Genomic DNA, 14,751 nt, shown 5'->3' on the forward strand with positions numbered 1-14,751 from the left:
GGAGGCACAATGTTGTCTAATGGTTATGGCACCAAAATCCATCAGATCCTGGGACTGATTCCCAGTTCATCCATTCATTAACTGTGAGACACTTGCACCATATGTCACAGATAACAATGTTCCAGCTTTGAGTACTTACTGGAGACATCCCTCATTTTTCTCAATTTGAGCCTGGCAGCTCGGGCACCGCTTAGAGATAAGCTGTGCCAGGTGTTTGCTCTGCGCCTCCATACTCATTCCCTCATAATATCCACCATCGTCCATCCATTGAGACATATGGCTGCAGCTTGCAGGGTAGTGAGCCTGAAAATAAGATTATGCCGTTTAGGAAAAGATGGAACAAATAATGAGATTACAAAAGGCATCACTACAATTGTGTTGCAACACTTCAATAAAACCTAGAAAGGTTTTACTGAAGCGCTAAAACACAGAACTTAATTGGACAAGACAAAACCTAACATGGTTACTTTTAGCAACCAAAATATTTTCTGAAATCCTAATACCAGTTTTCATGAACCATATGCAAACGTCTACTGGTCAATGTTGGAGGACTCCACTTACTTCTGGGAAGTTGCAGCTGAAACACGATGACCAGCAGCACTTGGAGCAGGTGCCCACATTGCCAATGCCTTGCTTACACAGGATCTGGTCGCAGCCCTGTGGGTTGGTGCACCAGGTCAAGTTGGAACAGCACTCCACATAACCTCGCAAAAGAGTGTTCTCATACTGTAAAGGAAAGAATTAAGACTGTCAAAATGCTAGTAATTAAAGGATATCAGTCACAAACAATCACAGAAGCAAAATGGGACAAGGCACAAAATGTTCCCTGAAATGGAAATGTAACTATTACCGAATGGGTATTGACCTCCACAAGACCCCTGGACTGAATGCTTTAACCAAAGCTGCTCTTTGAGCATGTGACACAGTTGTGATGTCACCCCCGAGGGAACAAAAGAACTGCAGTCAAGGATCTCATCGTCATTTTTCCTTCAAGTCTGGATGAGAATACCAAAGCAGTGGTAAGGGCATGATTGCAGAACAACTGAAATACTACAAGGCTAAGCAGAGAGGCTGCCCTCTGCGTTACCATTCGGAGACCCAGCAACAAGTAACTAGGGTGATAAATTGAAGGAGAATTTCACCTCTGTGCTTGTGTTGTAAGGGTCGACTGGGAAGCCGCCCTTAACACTCTAGTTCCAAAACTGGTATTTTGAGGTTCCAAGTGAAGGTATGGGGAGTAGCCCACACCGCTGCACTGCATATGTCCTTGACAGATGTACCCTGGAATAAAGTTGGCCAGCTCATAGGCAGTCCTGACTGTGTCTGCTATCTACTTGGACAGCCTCTGCTTAGACGGGGCGTGACCATGGGACTTCTTCCCAGAGCAGACAAAAAGTTGTTCAGACTGCCTCCAACTGTTTGTCTTGTCAAGATAAGCCAGGGCCCAAACTGTGTGTGGCTCTGTCAGATTGGAAAGGAGGTGGACAGAAAGCCTCCAGTTCCACAGACTGGTTAACATGGAAAGCTAAGACATTCTTCAGCAAGAAGGCAGGGTTGGTGCTTTGCATGACCTTTGTCCTGGCCTATAAAAAAAATAAATAAAAAAAATAAGCAGGCTTTCACAATAGAGAATGCCTGCATCTAAACTCATCTGATTTCTGGAAGTCATAGCAAGCAAAAAAGCCTCTTTAAAAGAGCAACTTGGCCAGTTCTTGCCTTATTTTCCCCAGACACAGTGGGGTAACAAGGCATATAAACAGATGGCTTGGGTCCTGCCTCCTATTATGGAGAACCAGAGGGGACAGTGGGTTGATTTCTGGGAGGTCTCCCGAATCACTCCCAGATGAATCTCTCAGGGTGAAGCCTCCACTCTGAGCTGTTGGGGACTCCCTTGAATGGATATCCGCTGCCCATTTCGTCACCTCGACCATACGAACTGCCCGAAGTGAGAGGATGTTCTTGTGCACCCACAGCAAAAGCTTGCTAGCCACACGATTGAGACTGGGTGACCACAGGCCGCCCTGGTGGTTGTGGACAAGCACATGTCTCCCTTGAACCTCCTGCAACAAATTCTGCAATACCATGTAAATTGCCTGCAGCTCTAACAAATTGATGTGGAGACCCTTGCATAGAATTTGCAGAAGCAGCGATCAGCATGCTCTGGCCCCAGGCAGGACGAGCACCTGTCGTGCTTGTCCTCCATAGGCAGATTGAACCCAGACATGATGCAAGGAGCAAGCAATGCAATGTACAGTATAAGATTGCACAGCTGTTGCCTTAATCTGCTTATACACTAACCAGGCAGATCAAGACCCGAACGGGACCCGTTCAGTACCGGGTCGATTCGGTGAACTTAACACCTGGTCAGCATCGCTTTGGTACCAGTGCGGTAGCCTCAGTGACCTTTGCACCAGTTCAGTATCACGGGGTTGCAGTTACCGCAGGTGGCAGCATACAGAGATGCACACCTGTAAAAGTCACTGGCAAAACTGAGGGAAGCCTGCTTGTTAGAATGAACTAACAGCCTTCACAATGGCAATGCTAAAACAGCTGTCACTAAAACTGCGTCGAGATACTGCGTCGAGATACTGTGGTTGTAAAGCAAACCCGCAACAATGCTGAAGCAAGTATCTCTGTCATGCACAATTCTGCAGAAGCAAGCAGCTGCTCTTACTGTACGCGTGCAAGTATCACATTACAGATAGGTCTGCGTGTGATTATCTGAAAGACAGAAATAACACAATGAGAAAATATTCAATAAAAAACAGTAATTTAACAGTTCATTAAATATGAAACGTCTTGTATGGTGCCAATTGGCAAAAACAAGAAAATAAGCTCCAGCAAGAACTATCCAGCAGGGAGAGCACAAAGTCATCCGATTTAACATGCTGGGTACCTCCCTGACAAGGAGCGACTTGAGCCGCTGGCTTCAGGCAGAGCAAAAGGCTGTAGTGCATACAATATGTGTAAATACAAAAACTATTTCAGCAATTCACGTAATTATCACAAATAAAATGTGTAATAACACAAAATGCTAAATATGTATAGATAAGCAACAATGTGCTTATCTGAACAAAGCTCTCGGATCAGGTCAGTCAAAGGAAAAACGGCACAGAGATTTGTGACTGCAATACTTTTGATCCCTTGGGGGCGGGGTCACAACTGCGTCACAGGTTCAAAGGGCAGCTTTCGTATGAAGTAGTCAGTTCAGGGGTCTTTAGAAGGTAAAATATCCATTTGGTAATGGTTACATTTCGTACTTGAAAGGGAACTTGGCATTTTATAAATGTTTGCAACTAGAATATATGCATTACACATTCAGTTTGTCTCTCTCCACAAAATGTGAACTGTTAGTTGCTTACCTTGGCAAGAACCTCCTTGTCTGTAATAACAGAGGAAATGAATTCTGTGGTCGGCTGGGCAGGGCAGTCTGAGATGGGACAGGTACAATTTAGAACTAGGTTCTGTTCGATCCTAGTTGTCAAGTACTCCTTCCAACAAGTCTGAGAAACAAAGGGAAAAAATATGCTGTATGTCAGTGTTGACCACCATTGTTGTATCATTCTTCAGGCTTAGGGGTGTCATGTACACATATTTTCTAAACAGGCACTGGCATTGATAAAACAGTGCTCCACTTAGTGTAATTTGCATATTTCGTCACAGTAAACTAATCTGAGGAGGGGGTGGAGATATTTCGGAAAAATACAGCAACATCATAAACTTTAGACACAAAAGGTCCACCAATTATCTGGGGTTGTTAGGTAAATAAGACATAGAAGCAAAACTCACTCTACAGCAATAGTGCATGCAGCTGAGGGTTGGTGTTACAACGTGCTCTCCAGACTGCTGGCTCAGACAGACCGGGCAGTTGGTGACAGGGCTGGGCGGTGGTTGGGGGTTCTTGCCCTGCATGCCCGAGGCCAGCAACAAGGAGTCAGAGTCCTCTGCATAGCGCTGGATCAGCAGGTCCACGTTCCACTTGCAGTGCACCAGCAGGTGCTGCGCCTGGTCATTGGAGATGGTTAGAGTGTCAGCCACCTGCCCCACAGTCTGATTCATCAGCTGCCGCACCTCATCCCGAGTCATTGTCCGGCCCATTGAGAAGAGCACTGCCTCCAGGACCCCGTCCTCTGAGCTCCGCGGGGCTGGGGAAAAACCGTCCAAGCTGGCAAACAAATAGGAAACCTCTTTTTAAATTGAAAAAGCAGGCAACCTTTGCTTACTTATAAATAACCGTTCTGTTATCTGACCTCACAAGGTGTTCGCTACACCTGTAAAACTGGGCTGCATTTGGCAAGATTCAACCTTTGATTCCATAAAATCAACAATTTCCACATACCCCTGTGTCAAACCAGCCTTTCTAATGCAATAGTACTGCTCTGATTTTTGTTCTTTAGTTTCAGAGGTGGTTGTGCATGACCTGAGCCATTTCAATATTAACTTCAAAAAGTGGCTGCCCATCAAGGTGCCCCACTAGGTCCTTCAGAGCAAGCACGGAAATGACAAGGAAATTAATTTTCCAGAAAAAAACACTTTTTGACCTAAAATCTAAATCGTTGCATAAGAGTCTATATAAAATTTCTCCCAATTTAGAATGTCCAATTATTTTTAAGCTCAGCTCACCGCTACCACCCCTGCACTGACTCTGTAGGCATGCTGTCCTCTGAAGAGCATGCCATTAGCCACCTGATTCTTCACACAATGCAGGCTCACCAAGCAGCCACCTCAGAGCTACAATGTTGGAGGACAACGTAGCCCTAGGCAGCTTGCAGGTAAGCCCGCAGGTGCCCGGCCTGACCACAGGGGTCACCCAGACACCCTGGCTGACCTAAGCCCTCCCCCTGCCGGGCGGCGCTCGGCCAATTGTGCGTCTCCCCCTGGGAGCTCCTGTCCACGGTTGGCAATGGAATAGACTGGACTCGAACCGGCAACATCCAGTCTATAGGGCAGATCCTGCACCTCTCTCAGATCGCCTTTACAGGATGCGCCACTCGGGAGCCCCAAACAGCCTTCTTGTGTGACCACTCATTAGTTTCATACCTGAATGGGGATACATTTCCCTTATTACACAAGTTGGAATTCTTCATGTCATGCTTGGTAAAGGTGAAGTGAGCCTGGCTCTTCTGAGGGGTGGTGGGGTCCTCGGGCACAAACTCCAGGATGTGGGGGCTATCCTCGTTTCTCCTGATGTAGCCCTTGTTGAGAAGGTGCATAATGCAGGACAGCACGTCTGTGTTACTGCAGCTGAAGCGCACCAACAGTGGGGACTTCCTAGACTCCTGCTTTTGGCATATATCGATCACCTGCAAAGAGACATTGCATTGCAGGATAAAACGTGTCCCGTAAGATATATTGTTAAAAAAATAAATAAATAAATAATTTCCTTAATTATAAAACAGACAGATGCAGAATTCAAAGCATATTAAACCAAGTTTGCAAGTACTGCATGCACTTTAAATGCATCTGTAGGTTTTGTTCACAGCAGGTGCTATATTTCACCAAACAGTAACCTATTTAAGTAAGCTATCGATTGTCACGCCCAAAAAACCCCCCCAAAAAACCACACCCCTTTGGTATGAATAATGAAAATATTTTTTGCAGTCCCCAGTCCCAGGTTATTCTTACCCTAAACACCAGGTTATCAATGTGCAGCTCCTTCTCGACCTTCATGATCTGAATAATCAGGCAGTAGATGAAGTTCCTCTTCCTCTCCAGTGTGCTGGCAGCATCTTCATCCACACTCAGGTAGGTCTGCTTTGGCAGCAGGCAGCAGTAGCTTTGTTCCTTGTTCCCACGGATTAGTGTTTCTTCATTCAAACTTAGAACCCCTGCATTACAAAGAAAAAAAAAAAAAAAAAAAGTATTTGGTCATTTTAGTTTCTCAAAAAACAATGCCAGTAACAAGTACCTCTTGCACAGTTACGGCCAAAGGATTTGCATGAACTATTTAGAGTTCATTCCATAAAGATGAATGAAACCTGCTAAATAATGTTAACATATTTATTTCCATACTGCTTTGTAGTTTTCCCCACATCATGAAAAACTGACAAACTGAAAAATGTGACATTTTGAAATCCAACATATTTTCATATAGTTTAAATTTATTTATTTTTTAAATTATGGTCTCAATTCTGAACTTTTGGCCATAGCGTTAGATCACCCAAACTTTTACCCTTCATTGGGTCCTGCGTAGACACAACTTTGACCAGAACTCCTTTGTCTGTTGTGAGGGGTTTCAGTGCCTGGCAGACTAGGGCTCGGGACAGGCCTGTAGACTGCAGCAGGGACTCCACTGTCACCTCCTGAACAAGGAAAATAAAACAATCGTTCAAGCGAAACACTTTATTAAGCGTATGGTTGCAAAAATGAACATGTTTAAAAGGGGTATGTCAAATAGTAAGGAAATCATACACAGAATCTATCTAAAGAAAAAAAAAAAAGGAGGTGAGGACAATAAAAATCGATAAGCAAGGGGGGAAAAATCTGAAGCAAATTGTTACGGGCTGTTTATAATGTATGCCAGGACTTTAATATTTATTTGAGCGTCAATGCTTTATTAATACGTTCAGAAAAGTGTACAAATGTAATCAAGACCTCACACATACACACCCACACAAAGTACTTAGGCTTACATTTTGCTGGTTAAACTGCAGCAGGATGTACATCTGCAGTGTTGACACGTAAAGGGTAAAGGACCCATACTTGAGCTCAGCGTGTCCCAGCCATGTCCACTGCAGGCGCCGGGGCTTGGAGTGGGTCAGGCTGTACATACACTGACCTGAGAAGGATGGAAAACATTTTTTACAAATCCATTTCCATTCAAAAATCATCTTACAAACATCAGCAACAGTCTGCTGTTTTCAGTTCTCTTTTATACTCACTGTTTGTGTAGAACTCTGTGAATTCTCCAAGGTAGTTGCAGAGTGGTGATGGAAAGTGTTTTCTGGGATTCTCCAGGTAACAGAGAGAAGAGATAACCCAGCAACGGGGGGATAGCACCAGCACCTTCACCTCACTCTCATCTTCAGGGCATGATGACTGATCCTCCATCATCTGTAACAGAGCAGTAGGAAAGGGTCAGTGTTTAGTGTTATGTTTTCACCAACTTAATGCCTTGTTTGGGTCTTGGATGGTTCTTGCATTTCTAAAGATGAACAACTTGTAACAATTTGGGTTAAGACAGAACACTGGATGAATCCAAGTCACCCCCACCCCTCCACCCAAAGAACACTTGATGTGGTCTTAAATCAATACCGGGACACATTTTGGGCAAACGTACCTCTTCATCCAGGTCCTGCAGAGTCTTGTCAAGCTGCTGTAACCTATACAGGTGAAACTCCTGTTGCAAATCCTCCGACTCACTCAGGTTCTTCAGCATCTGCTGCGGGAAGCGGTTCGGGAAACACGTACCAATCTGTTCAATCACAGCTCTTTCCAACCACACCTTCCCTTGGCCCAGAAGACGATCACCCAGGTAGTACCTGACATTAGGGAGGTAGGCAAATGTCAATGCAAGCATATTAAAAACTAGATACAGCAAAAAACTGTAGACAACACCTACTACTTAAAAAAAAAAAAAATGGTTTACAGTGAACACATTTGTTCAAAAAGCTATTGAGTGGTTATAATGAAGTACAGTCATTTAATCCTGACTGCTTGTTGTAATATAGATCAATTCTTAGTGGGCTTTTATCTATAATTTAAAACTTAATATGAGATGAGTAGAACCAAGTCAAGTATTTTTTTGAGTAAGGGGTGTGCAATTTTTTGAAAAAAACTTGTCCAAAAGGGACAAAATGCCAGAAAAATCCACTTGTCGTTCTTAATCTACTTGCCCCCTCCCTGTCGCACAGAACACAGAAAAAAAGTAGAATATAATTTGTAGGATTTTGGTTTTATGCAACAGTGAACACAATCAAAATCAATTAGTGATTAACAGGGGCAGAATGGTTCTTCAAGAGACAAAAGCTTCCCTTATGATCCCACCTCAAAAAAATTATAACGTACAATGTTCATTTCAGTGCTGTTTGGAACACACTTGCTTCGCCCCTCCTACTCTTTCTCTATAAGCTGAATCCAACTCCTGATGTACAGGTGTTTTAGTTTGTTGCATCCAGATACAAAATCATTGCAAACTATTACTGCTTCTTGGTGGTATTCAGATTTGTCTTGATGTTTTCAGGTTTTGTAACTGAAAACTGCATCACCTCTGCACCTGTTCACTATCAGCAGCCACTTTGCCACAATAACCCATCAAGTTCGTCTGCATTTTGAACTGCTTTTCTACCAAATGCACACAATATTTACAGTAGGCTCCATCAAATTCTGTAAAATATGTATTTTCTTTTGTTCATTTCTAATATATACTTGATGGCTGCATGTGCGATAAGCCCTCCTGGTCCGGTAAAAAAAAAAAAATGAAAGATTGACCCAAAATGTCAAGCTTCTTGGATTTTCTCACAAAATACTAGCAACACTGGAAAACAACATCCTTTCTGTAAACTATGCAGGCTTGAATTTAAACTCTGGTTGGGACATGGGAGCAATAAATATGATGTTTGTGGTAAGCATGAGAGATCACAAAAACACCAAAAAACAGCTCCTCAATGACATCTTTCATTGCCAAAGGAAAAATGGAGATCAAGTACGTTGCATATGAAGAGACCTTTACATGCTGTGGCTATTCAGCAAATCTATAGTAGACATGTTCCCAGACTCGCACATAGAAAAGTATCTGCAGGAAAGTAAGTCACATGCATAAATGAAAGATAAGTGTTTCTATTACAATTTCAGCATCAACATTGCTTTACAAATTCAGATTGATTGATAACTTGTTTATATACAGCAATAGTTTGTTCATTTAAAATAGAAGATAGTTGACAATGAAATGCTATTGACAGTGGTATTACTGATCCACAGCATACGTGCAGTGTAATGAAAAACACTGCAATTTTCGGTGACTCGACACACTGCAAGAAAACACTCGACCCCCGAAACCAAAAGTCTCCATTCGACTCAAACCATTATTTTATTTTACTTTAACTTTTTATTTGCGCATTTGAGTCATCCTGCATACCCACTATCACTCTTAGAAGGACCCCCAGGGGTATGCATACCCCTGGTTGAACAGATGACTCGACCTTGTCATGTCTCGACTACAGTCTTTAACCCGTGACTCGACTCCTAATTTTTTTCTACAACGTTGGCCAAATCAGCCACCTACCACTGCAGTACAATAAGAACCACAGGGCCCAAAAGATAATCTGGTTGACTGGCATGTCATGGTTGTTTTTGTGTTTGATATTCTTCCTTTAAAAGCAGTAAGAAGGAAGTAATGAAGTTGAATAACTGAATGCCTTTGTCTTATGGAGGTAATCACTGCAATGTAGGCCAATGAAATTTCAGTTTATTTTGAAAACTCAATATTTTGACAGGTATGTGTACACCATTTTACAGCTATTTTTCCTAACATCTTGTCCCATGATGACTAACTACACTGCTGCAACAGAGTGCATCTGGTTTCATACCCACATTATTTTTTAAATTGGGAGTGGGGGGAGGGGGGCAGAGGCAGAGGTAACATTCTTTCCCTGCACTATTCTCACACATGAATTAATACATAAATATTGCTGTGGCATTTACATTGTGTATTTTATTTTAAAATATTGTACAGCTGTCATACAAGCATTTAATTTCTACTATAAACATTTGTCAATCTTCATGTTTTAATAGTTTCACAAAATTGATGGATTGTGCATGTCCAATAAATAACTAATACAGTTTGTTCAAATCTAGTAAAAACCCTACAAACCCTTAAAAAAACCCACCACATTACATTTTTTGCCAAGACTAGTTTGTCCGAAATGCTTCTAAACAGTAAACCTCACCTTGTTTAAAAGAAATAAAACAAAAAAGAAGTACATGCTTGACCACGAACGGTTATAAAATTACACAACATGATTTTATTCTAATCCGCTAATAACTTAGTGACAATGGTGATTTTTTTGTTGTAACTTTACTAGATTCCTGATTTTAAATGTCAGGTTCATGTATTAAGAAAGCAGTATCACTTACTTGACAATTAATAAATGTAAATACCACCTTAAGTTTAAAAGACTAGTCTGTGCCTTGCCAGAGGCTCTCAGGCAGCCATTTCTGGGTTTCTTTGTAACCAATAGAAGAAGATCAGCTTCTTCCACAGCTAGCCAATCAGAAGTGACAGGAGCGTGAGGTAAACACTTTTTAAAATGTTTGTGTGTAGATGCTATACTTATGCAATTCAGTTTCCAGAAACTTGTGTGGCTCTCTATATACACCCGGAGTGTCTTTCTAGCAACAGAACCAACAAAGGACAAATAAATAAACAAAAACTCTGTCCAACTGGCAAAGTAACGGCAAAACTTGTTGTCCCTCACACAAATCTTGTACCGGCAGTCAGGCGATACGAATTGCACAGACCTGCAAATTATCTGGTGTTCTGTACAACCACCATAAATACATGTGTTTTTAAAACAAAATTCAGGTCAGTCAGTTGGATCAATTTAAAAATCAAAGGTTTTGCCAAAATGTAATATGAAGATCACTATGTTAACTGTAGGAGAAAGAACTACATCATACAGTTTATATGGCTTGTGTGGTAAGAACAATATACAAGTTACCTGTAAAAGTGCTCAAAGGTGTTGGCCAGCTCAAGGCCAGAGAGGAACAGCATGGGTTCCATGAATTGCTGGAGCTGGTTGAGCTTCTCCATGTTTGCACAGTCTGCACCACTCTCCTGGATCATCACGTCGATGTGCTGAGCAAACCTTTCGCTAACCTGTGCGGGTAAAGGACAGTAAGGCACCACTAGGAAGATGTCTGCATTACGATAAGCACATCAAGTATTGCACTAGTGGCTCGTCAGTTGGTTCCTAGACCTAGAGAAGCGCATTGCTAATGCCACACAGCGGGGTGCTGGTTACTCACATGCATAGCGGTCAGGATGGAGAGCTGCAGCAGCGCAGCTGAGAAACCCTGACGCAGTGCCAGAACAAATGCTGTCTGCTGTCCAAAGAGTTCCTCCATGGCATTCTTCAAACGCAGATACAGGTTACGGTACCGGTCAACAAAGTCGGCCACGCTACAGGCAGAGGAGTCGAGGAACTTCTTAACCTGAGCAGAAAGGGAAAATAGCAGAAAACAGGATTACACCCTTGTAGTTCTCCTTCCAAAGTTGACAATGTTACTGTTGTGTTACTCAGTGGTTCTATAGTCTGGAATAAATATATAAGGCTAATAGCCATTCAGAAACCAATTACAAATTAAAAATGCAACTGCAAGTGGATTTTTGCTAGTCAACCTACTTCTTAGAAACATGAAATGTATCTTCCTCTTAAAACAATAAAGTAAAAGTAAGTATTGGGACAGCCCAATTATCATTTGACTTACTTGCTGCTGCACCACCCATTGCCAGCACTGTGCTATTCCTGCAATGCTGCTGGCTTTCTTCACTTTGGGTCTGGCAGCAGATAATACAGAAGTGGCCTCTTTATTCTTTCCTTCTTTTCCATCTGTAAAAAAAAAAAAAAATAAGATTCAAGTGTAAGGGGATATATAAAGAATATGAAAAATATTTGGTAGCAAAAGTTTTGCTTTTGAGAATAAGGAAAAAAAAGTTGCAAGAAATAGATGTGTACAGTTATTTATTTCAGCAGTCTTTTTGCAAACTCCAAAAATGCTAATTCTAAAGTATTCATACCCTGACAAAGAAAATGAAATGAATAGCTAGTTGAGGCATCTTTAGCAATAATAACCTCTTTTAAACGATTAGGGTATTTATCAGTGAGCTTTTGGTTGATTGACTGTCAATGATTCTTTATGATTTTTGACCATTCAAAGCAAAATTGTTCCAGTTCATTCAAATTCCAAGGACTTCTCTTGTGCACAGCCTTCTTCAACTCATACAAACGATTCTCAATCAGATTTAGACAGGGACTTTGACTAGGCCATTCCAGAACCTTGATGTTATTCTTCTGCAACCATTCTGAAGTAGATTTTGATGTGTGGTTTGGATCGCTGTTGTGTTGGAACATCCAGTTGCACTTTAAACCAAGTTTTGCAGCAGAGGGTTTCAGATGATTGACCAATATCTTTTGTATGCTATGGAATCCATTTTACTATGTACTGGAACTAAATTTACTGTGCGAGGAAAAACAGCCCCATAGAAGGATATTACTGCCGCCATGCTTGACAGTAGGTATGGTGTTCTTTTCTTTGTATGCCTCACCAGACTTTCTCCAAACGTAAAGACTATCAGTATGATTAAAACAGCTAGATTTTTGTTTGATCACTCCACACAACCTTTGACCGGAACTCATATCCATCATTCAAATGCCCTTTTGCAAACTAAGATTGTGACATTTTCCTAACAGTGGCCTTTTCCTTGACCTGCAGCCATTGAAACCACCATCATGCACCGTCACCTGTGGTTGAAATGGAAACCCCGGCCCCACTTCCAGCCAATTCACTCTGAATATCTTTGGGAGTCAATCTCGGATTGTTACTAACCTTTCTCACAACTGTTTTACTTGTTCATGGTGAAAGAATGTTAGGTTATTATCATAACCCTGGTTCCCTGAAATAGGAATATTAACCATTACAAAATGGGTGTTTCCCTTTAAGACACCCGAACTGAAAACTCTATACCAAAGATTCCCACTAGAGCAGGGTGGCACTGCTGAGGCTCCACCCCGCAACCATTTAACAGCAGCAACCCCTAACATCAATCGCCATGAACGCCGTGACCCTGAAGTTAATATTACTATTTCAGGGAACCAGGGTTATGATAATAACCTAACGTTCCCCTTCAAGCAGGGAATACTAACCACTACAAAATGGGTGAGTACAGCCAAGCTGTCACAAGTACATGGCGCATACCTCAATAAACTACAAAGTCAAGCCAAAGCTGCCTTGTGCCTATAATCAATATACGTGCAAGCCTGAATAAATACATTAGTATGGGCTCACCTCTAATATTCTGTGAGTATACCCAACCTGTCTCAAGGACATGGTAAAATTCATGAAGTCGTCTGACCCCCTGGTGGAAAGGCCACTGAGTTTCTCAGGCGGGGGCAGATTGACCAGTTCATATGCAGTCTGTATTGCGCATGTGATCCATTTGCATAGACGTTGTTTAGCCCCGTAACAAACAAAAAGTTGTTTGACTGCCTCCAGCTTTTAGTCTGCTCCACATAAGATGCTAACGCCCCTACTGGACAAAGCTGGCGCTCCTCATCAGATTAGAAAAGAGGGGGATGGAAGCCTCCAATTCCACGACTGATTAATGTGGAAAACCAAGATGGTCTTCGGCAGGAAAACTGGGTTAGTACAACGGGTGACCATCACTCTGGCCTCTGAAAAAAAATTAGGCTTTCGATACAGAGAATGGCTGTCCTGAAAAGACAAAAATTTCGGCCCAGCTGAATGCAAGGGCTCAAATGGAGATTTTGTCAGTACATAAAAGTACTACATTTAACCTCCAACGAGGACCTTCACTGGTGGCCTAAGCCACCGGATGCCTTTGTAAAATTGCCCCGCCAAAAAATGAGATCCTGCGAGACTGCATCGATTTTTACATGGCACACCAAAATGGCTGCCAAATAGACCTTTAGGAGTAGAGGGGATTTGTCCTCATCAAAAAAGGTCCTGTAAAAATTGCAGTTTAACTGCCAGAGGGCATGTCGTGGGTTCAAACCCATGAGCCAAACACCACCTCTGAAACACACCCCACTTGTAATCATTCTAGGAACAAGTAGAGGCTGCCCTGGCATTTTGTAGGTGTCAAATCACCCTGTTTGATAACCCCAGACAGCTCAAATGCAGCTGTTCAGTGGCCAGACCCATAGCTGCAGGCTCGATGGGTTGTGATGCTACAAGGTGCCCTGCTCCTGACTGAGCAGGTCGCGACATTCAGGCAGGCTTCACAGCTGGCCACTCAGTAGCTACATCAGAACTGGAAAACCACACTCCTGGCCAGTAAGGAGCTACTAATAGCACCCTTGCCCAGTCCTGCGAGATTTCTCCAGACACAGCAGGAGCATTAGAAGGCATACAGCAGCTGCCCCGGCTCCTGTTATGGAGAACCAGCAGGGACAACGGATCGATTCCTGGGAGGCAATATCTACGCTGCTTTCCCGAACTGTGATACCTTTGAGTCAAAGTAGCCAGCATAGCTTACCTGCGCCTCGAAAGCCATGGGGAGCTACAGACAGGTCAAAATGGCAAAACTTGAACTTGTACGTTGTTCCCTAAAAGTGAACCGCAGGTACTTGTGCGGCAGTTTCTACAGGGGTATGGAAGTAGGCATCTTAGCAGTCTACTTGGAGGACCAATTGACTGGACTAACCTCCTTCGGCTCAGAACAGGTTGACCTGCCTGAGGCCACCATCCCACTTCGGCATGAAGTAGAACCCATCCTCCAACTGGAGGGGATGTAACATGTATAGCCCGTTTTTACAGCAGAGCTATCTCTTGAGACACCACAGCAGTGTCCTTTGGGTCCGTAACTGATGCTGCAGTCACACTCCCAACAGGGAGGGAGACTGTGGTTGAACTGCAGTCAGTAATTGGTCTGGACATTAGTAAACACTGTTGGATCCCTGAGAAGGGGCCCAGGACATGTGGTAATAAACCTTTAGGGTTGCTGCTCACCCTGTGGCTTGGCCTGAGGCTCTTGCCTCTACACCAGGTGGCATTCTGACTGCAGGCGCAGCT

At 42.9% G+C, this 14,751-nt stretch overlaps 1 protein-coding gene across 3 annotated transcripts in view; it reads right to left on the reverse strand.

The window, feature by feature from the left end:
• The window catches only part of LOC121315691 (cullin-9-like), a 59,593-nt gene that overhangs the window by 6,597 nt on the left and 38,245 nt on the right, over nucleotides 1-14,751 (reverse strand). For all 3 annotated transcript variants that reach the window (XM_041250005.1, XM_041250003.1, XM_041250006.1), the window contains 13 exons: nucleotides 11,428-11,549; nucleotides 10,966-11,151; nucleotides 10,659-10,816; nucleotides 7,280-7,481; nucleotides 6,882-7,053; nucleotides 6,633-6,778; nucleotides 6,173-6,302; nucleotides 5,626-5,828; nucleotides 5,041-5,303; nucleotides 3,790-4,165; nucleotides 3,363-3,503; nucleotides 562-726; nucleotides 140-303 (listed from right to left, as the gene is read on the reverse strand). In XM_041250005.1, the coding sequence (XP_041105939.1) occupies nucleotides 140-303; nucleotides 562-726; nucleotides 3,363-3,503; nucleotides 3,790-4,165; nucleotides 5,041-5,303; nucleotides 5,626-5,828; nucleotides 6,173-6,302; nucleotides 6,633-6,778; nucleotides 6,882-7,053; nucleotides 7,280-7,481; nucleotides 10,659-10,816; nucleotides 10,966-11,151; nucleotides 11,428-11,549 (2,428 nt within the window). The remainder of the gene's footprint in view (nucleotides 1-139; nucleotides 304-561; nucleotides 727-3,362; nucleotides 3,504-3,789; nucleotides 4,166-5,040; nucleotides 5,304-5,625; nucleotides 5,829-6,172; nucleotides 6,303-6,632; nucleotides 6,779-6,881; nucleotides 7,054-7,279; nucleotides 7,482-10,658; nucleotides 10,817-10,965; nucleotides 11,152-11,427; nucleotides 11,550-14,751) is intronic.

The sequence above is a fragment of the Polyodon spathula genome, chromosome 5, assembly GCF_017654505.1.
Source record: "Polyodon spathula isolate WHYD16114869_AA chromosome 5, ASM1765450v1, whole genome shotgun sequence".
Classification (NCBI taxonomy): Eukaryota; Metazoa; Chordata; class Actinopteri; order Acipenseriformes; family Polyodontidae; genus Polyodon; species Polyodon spathula.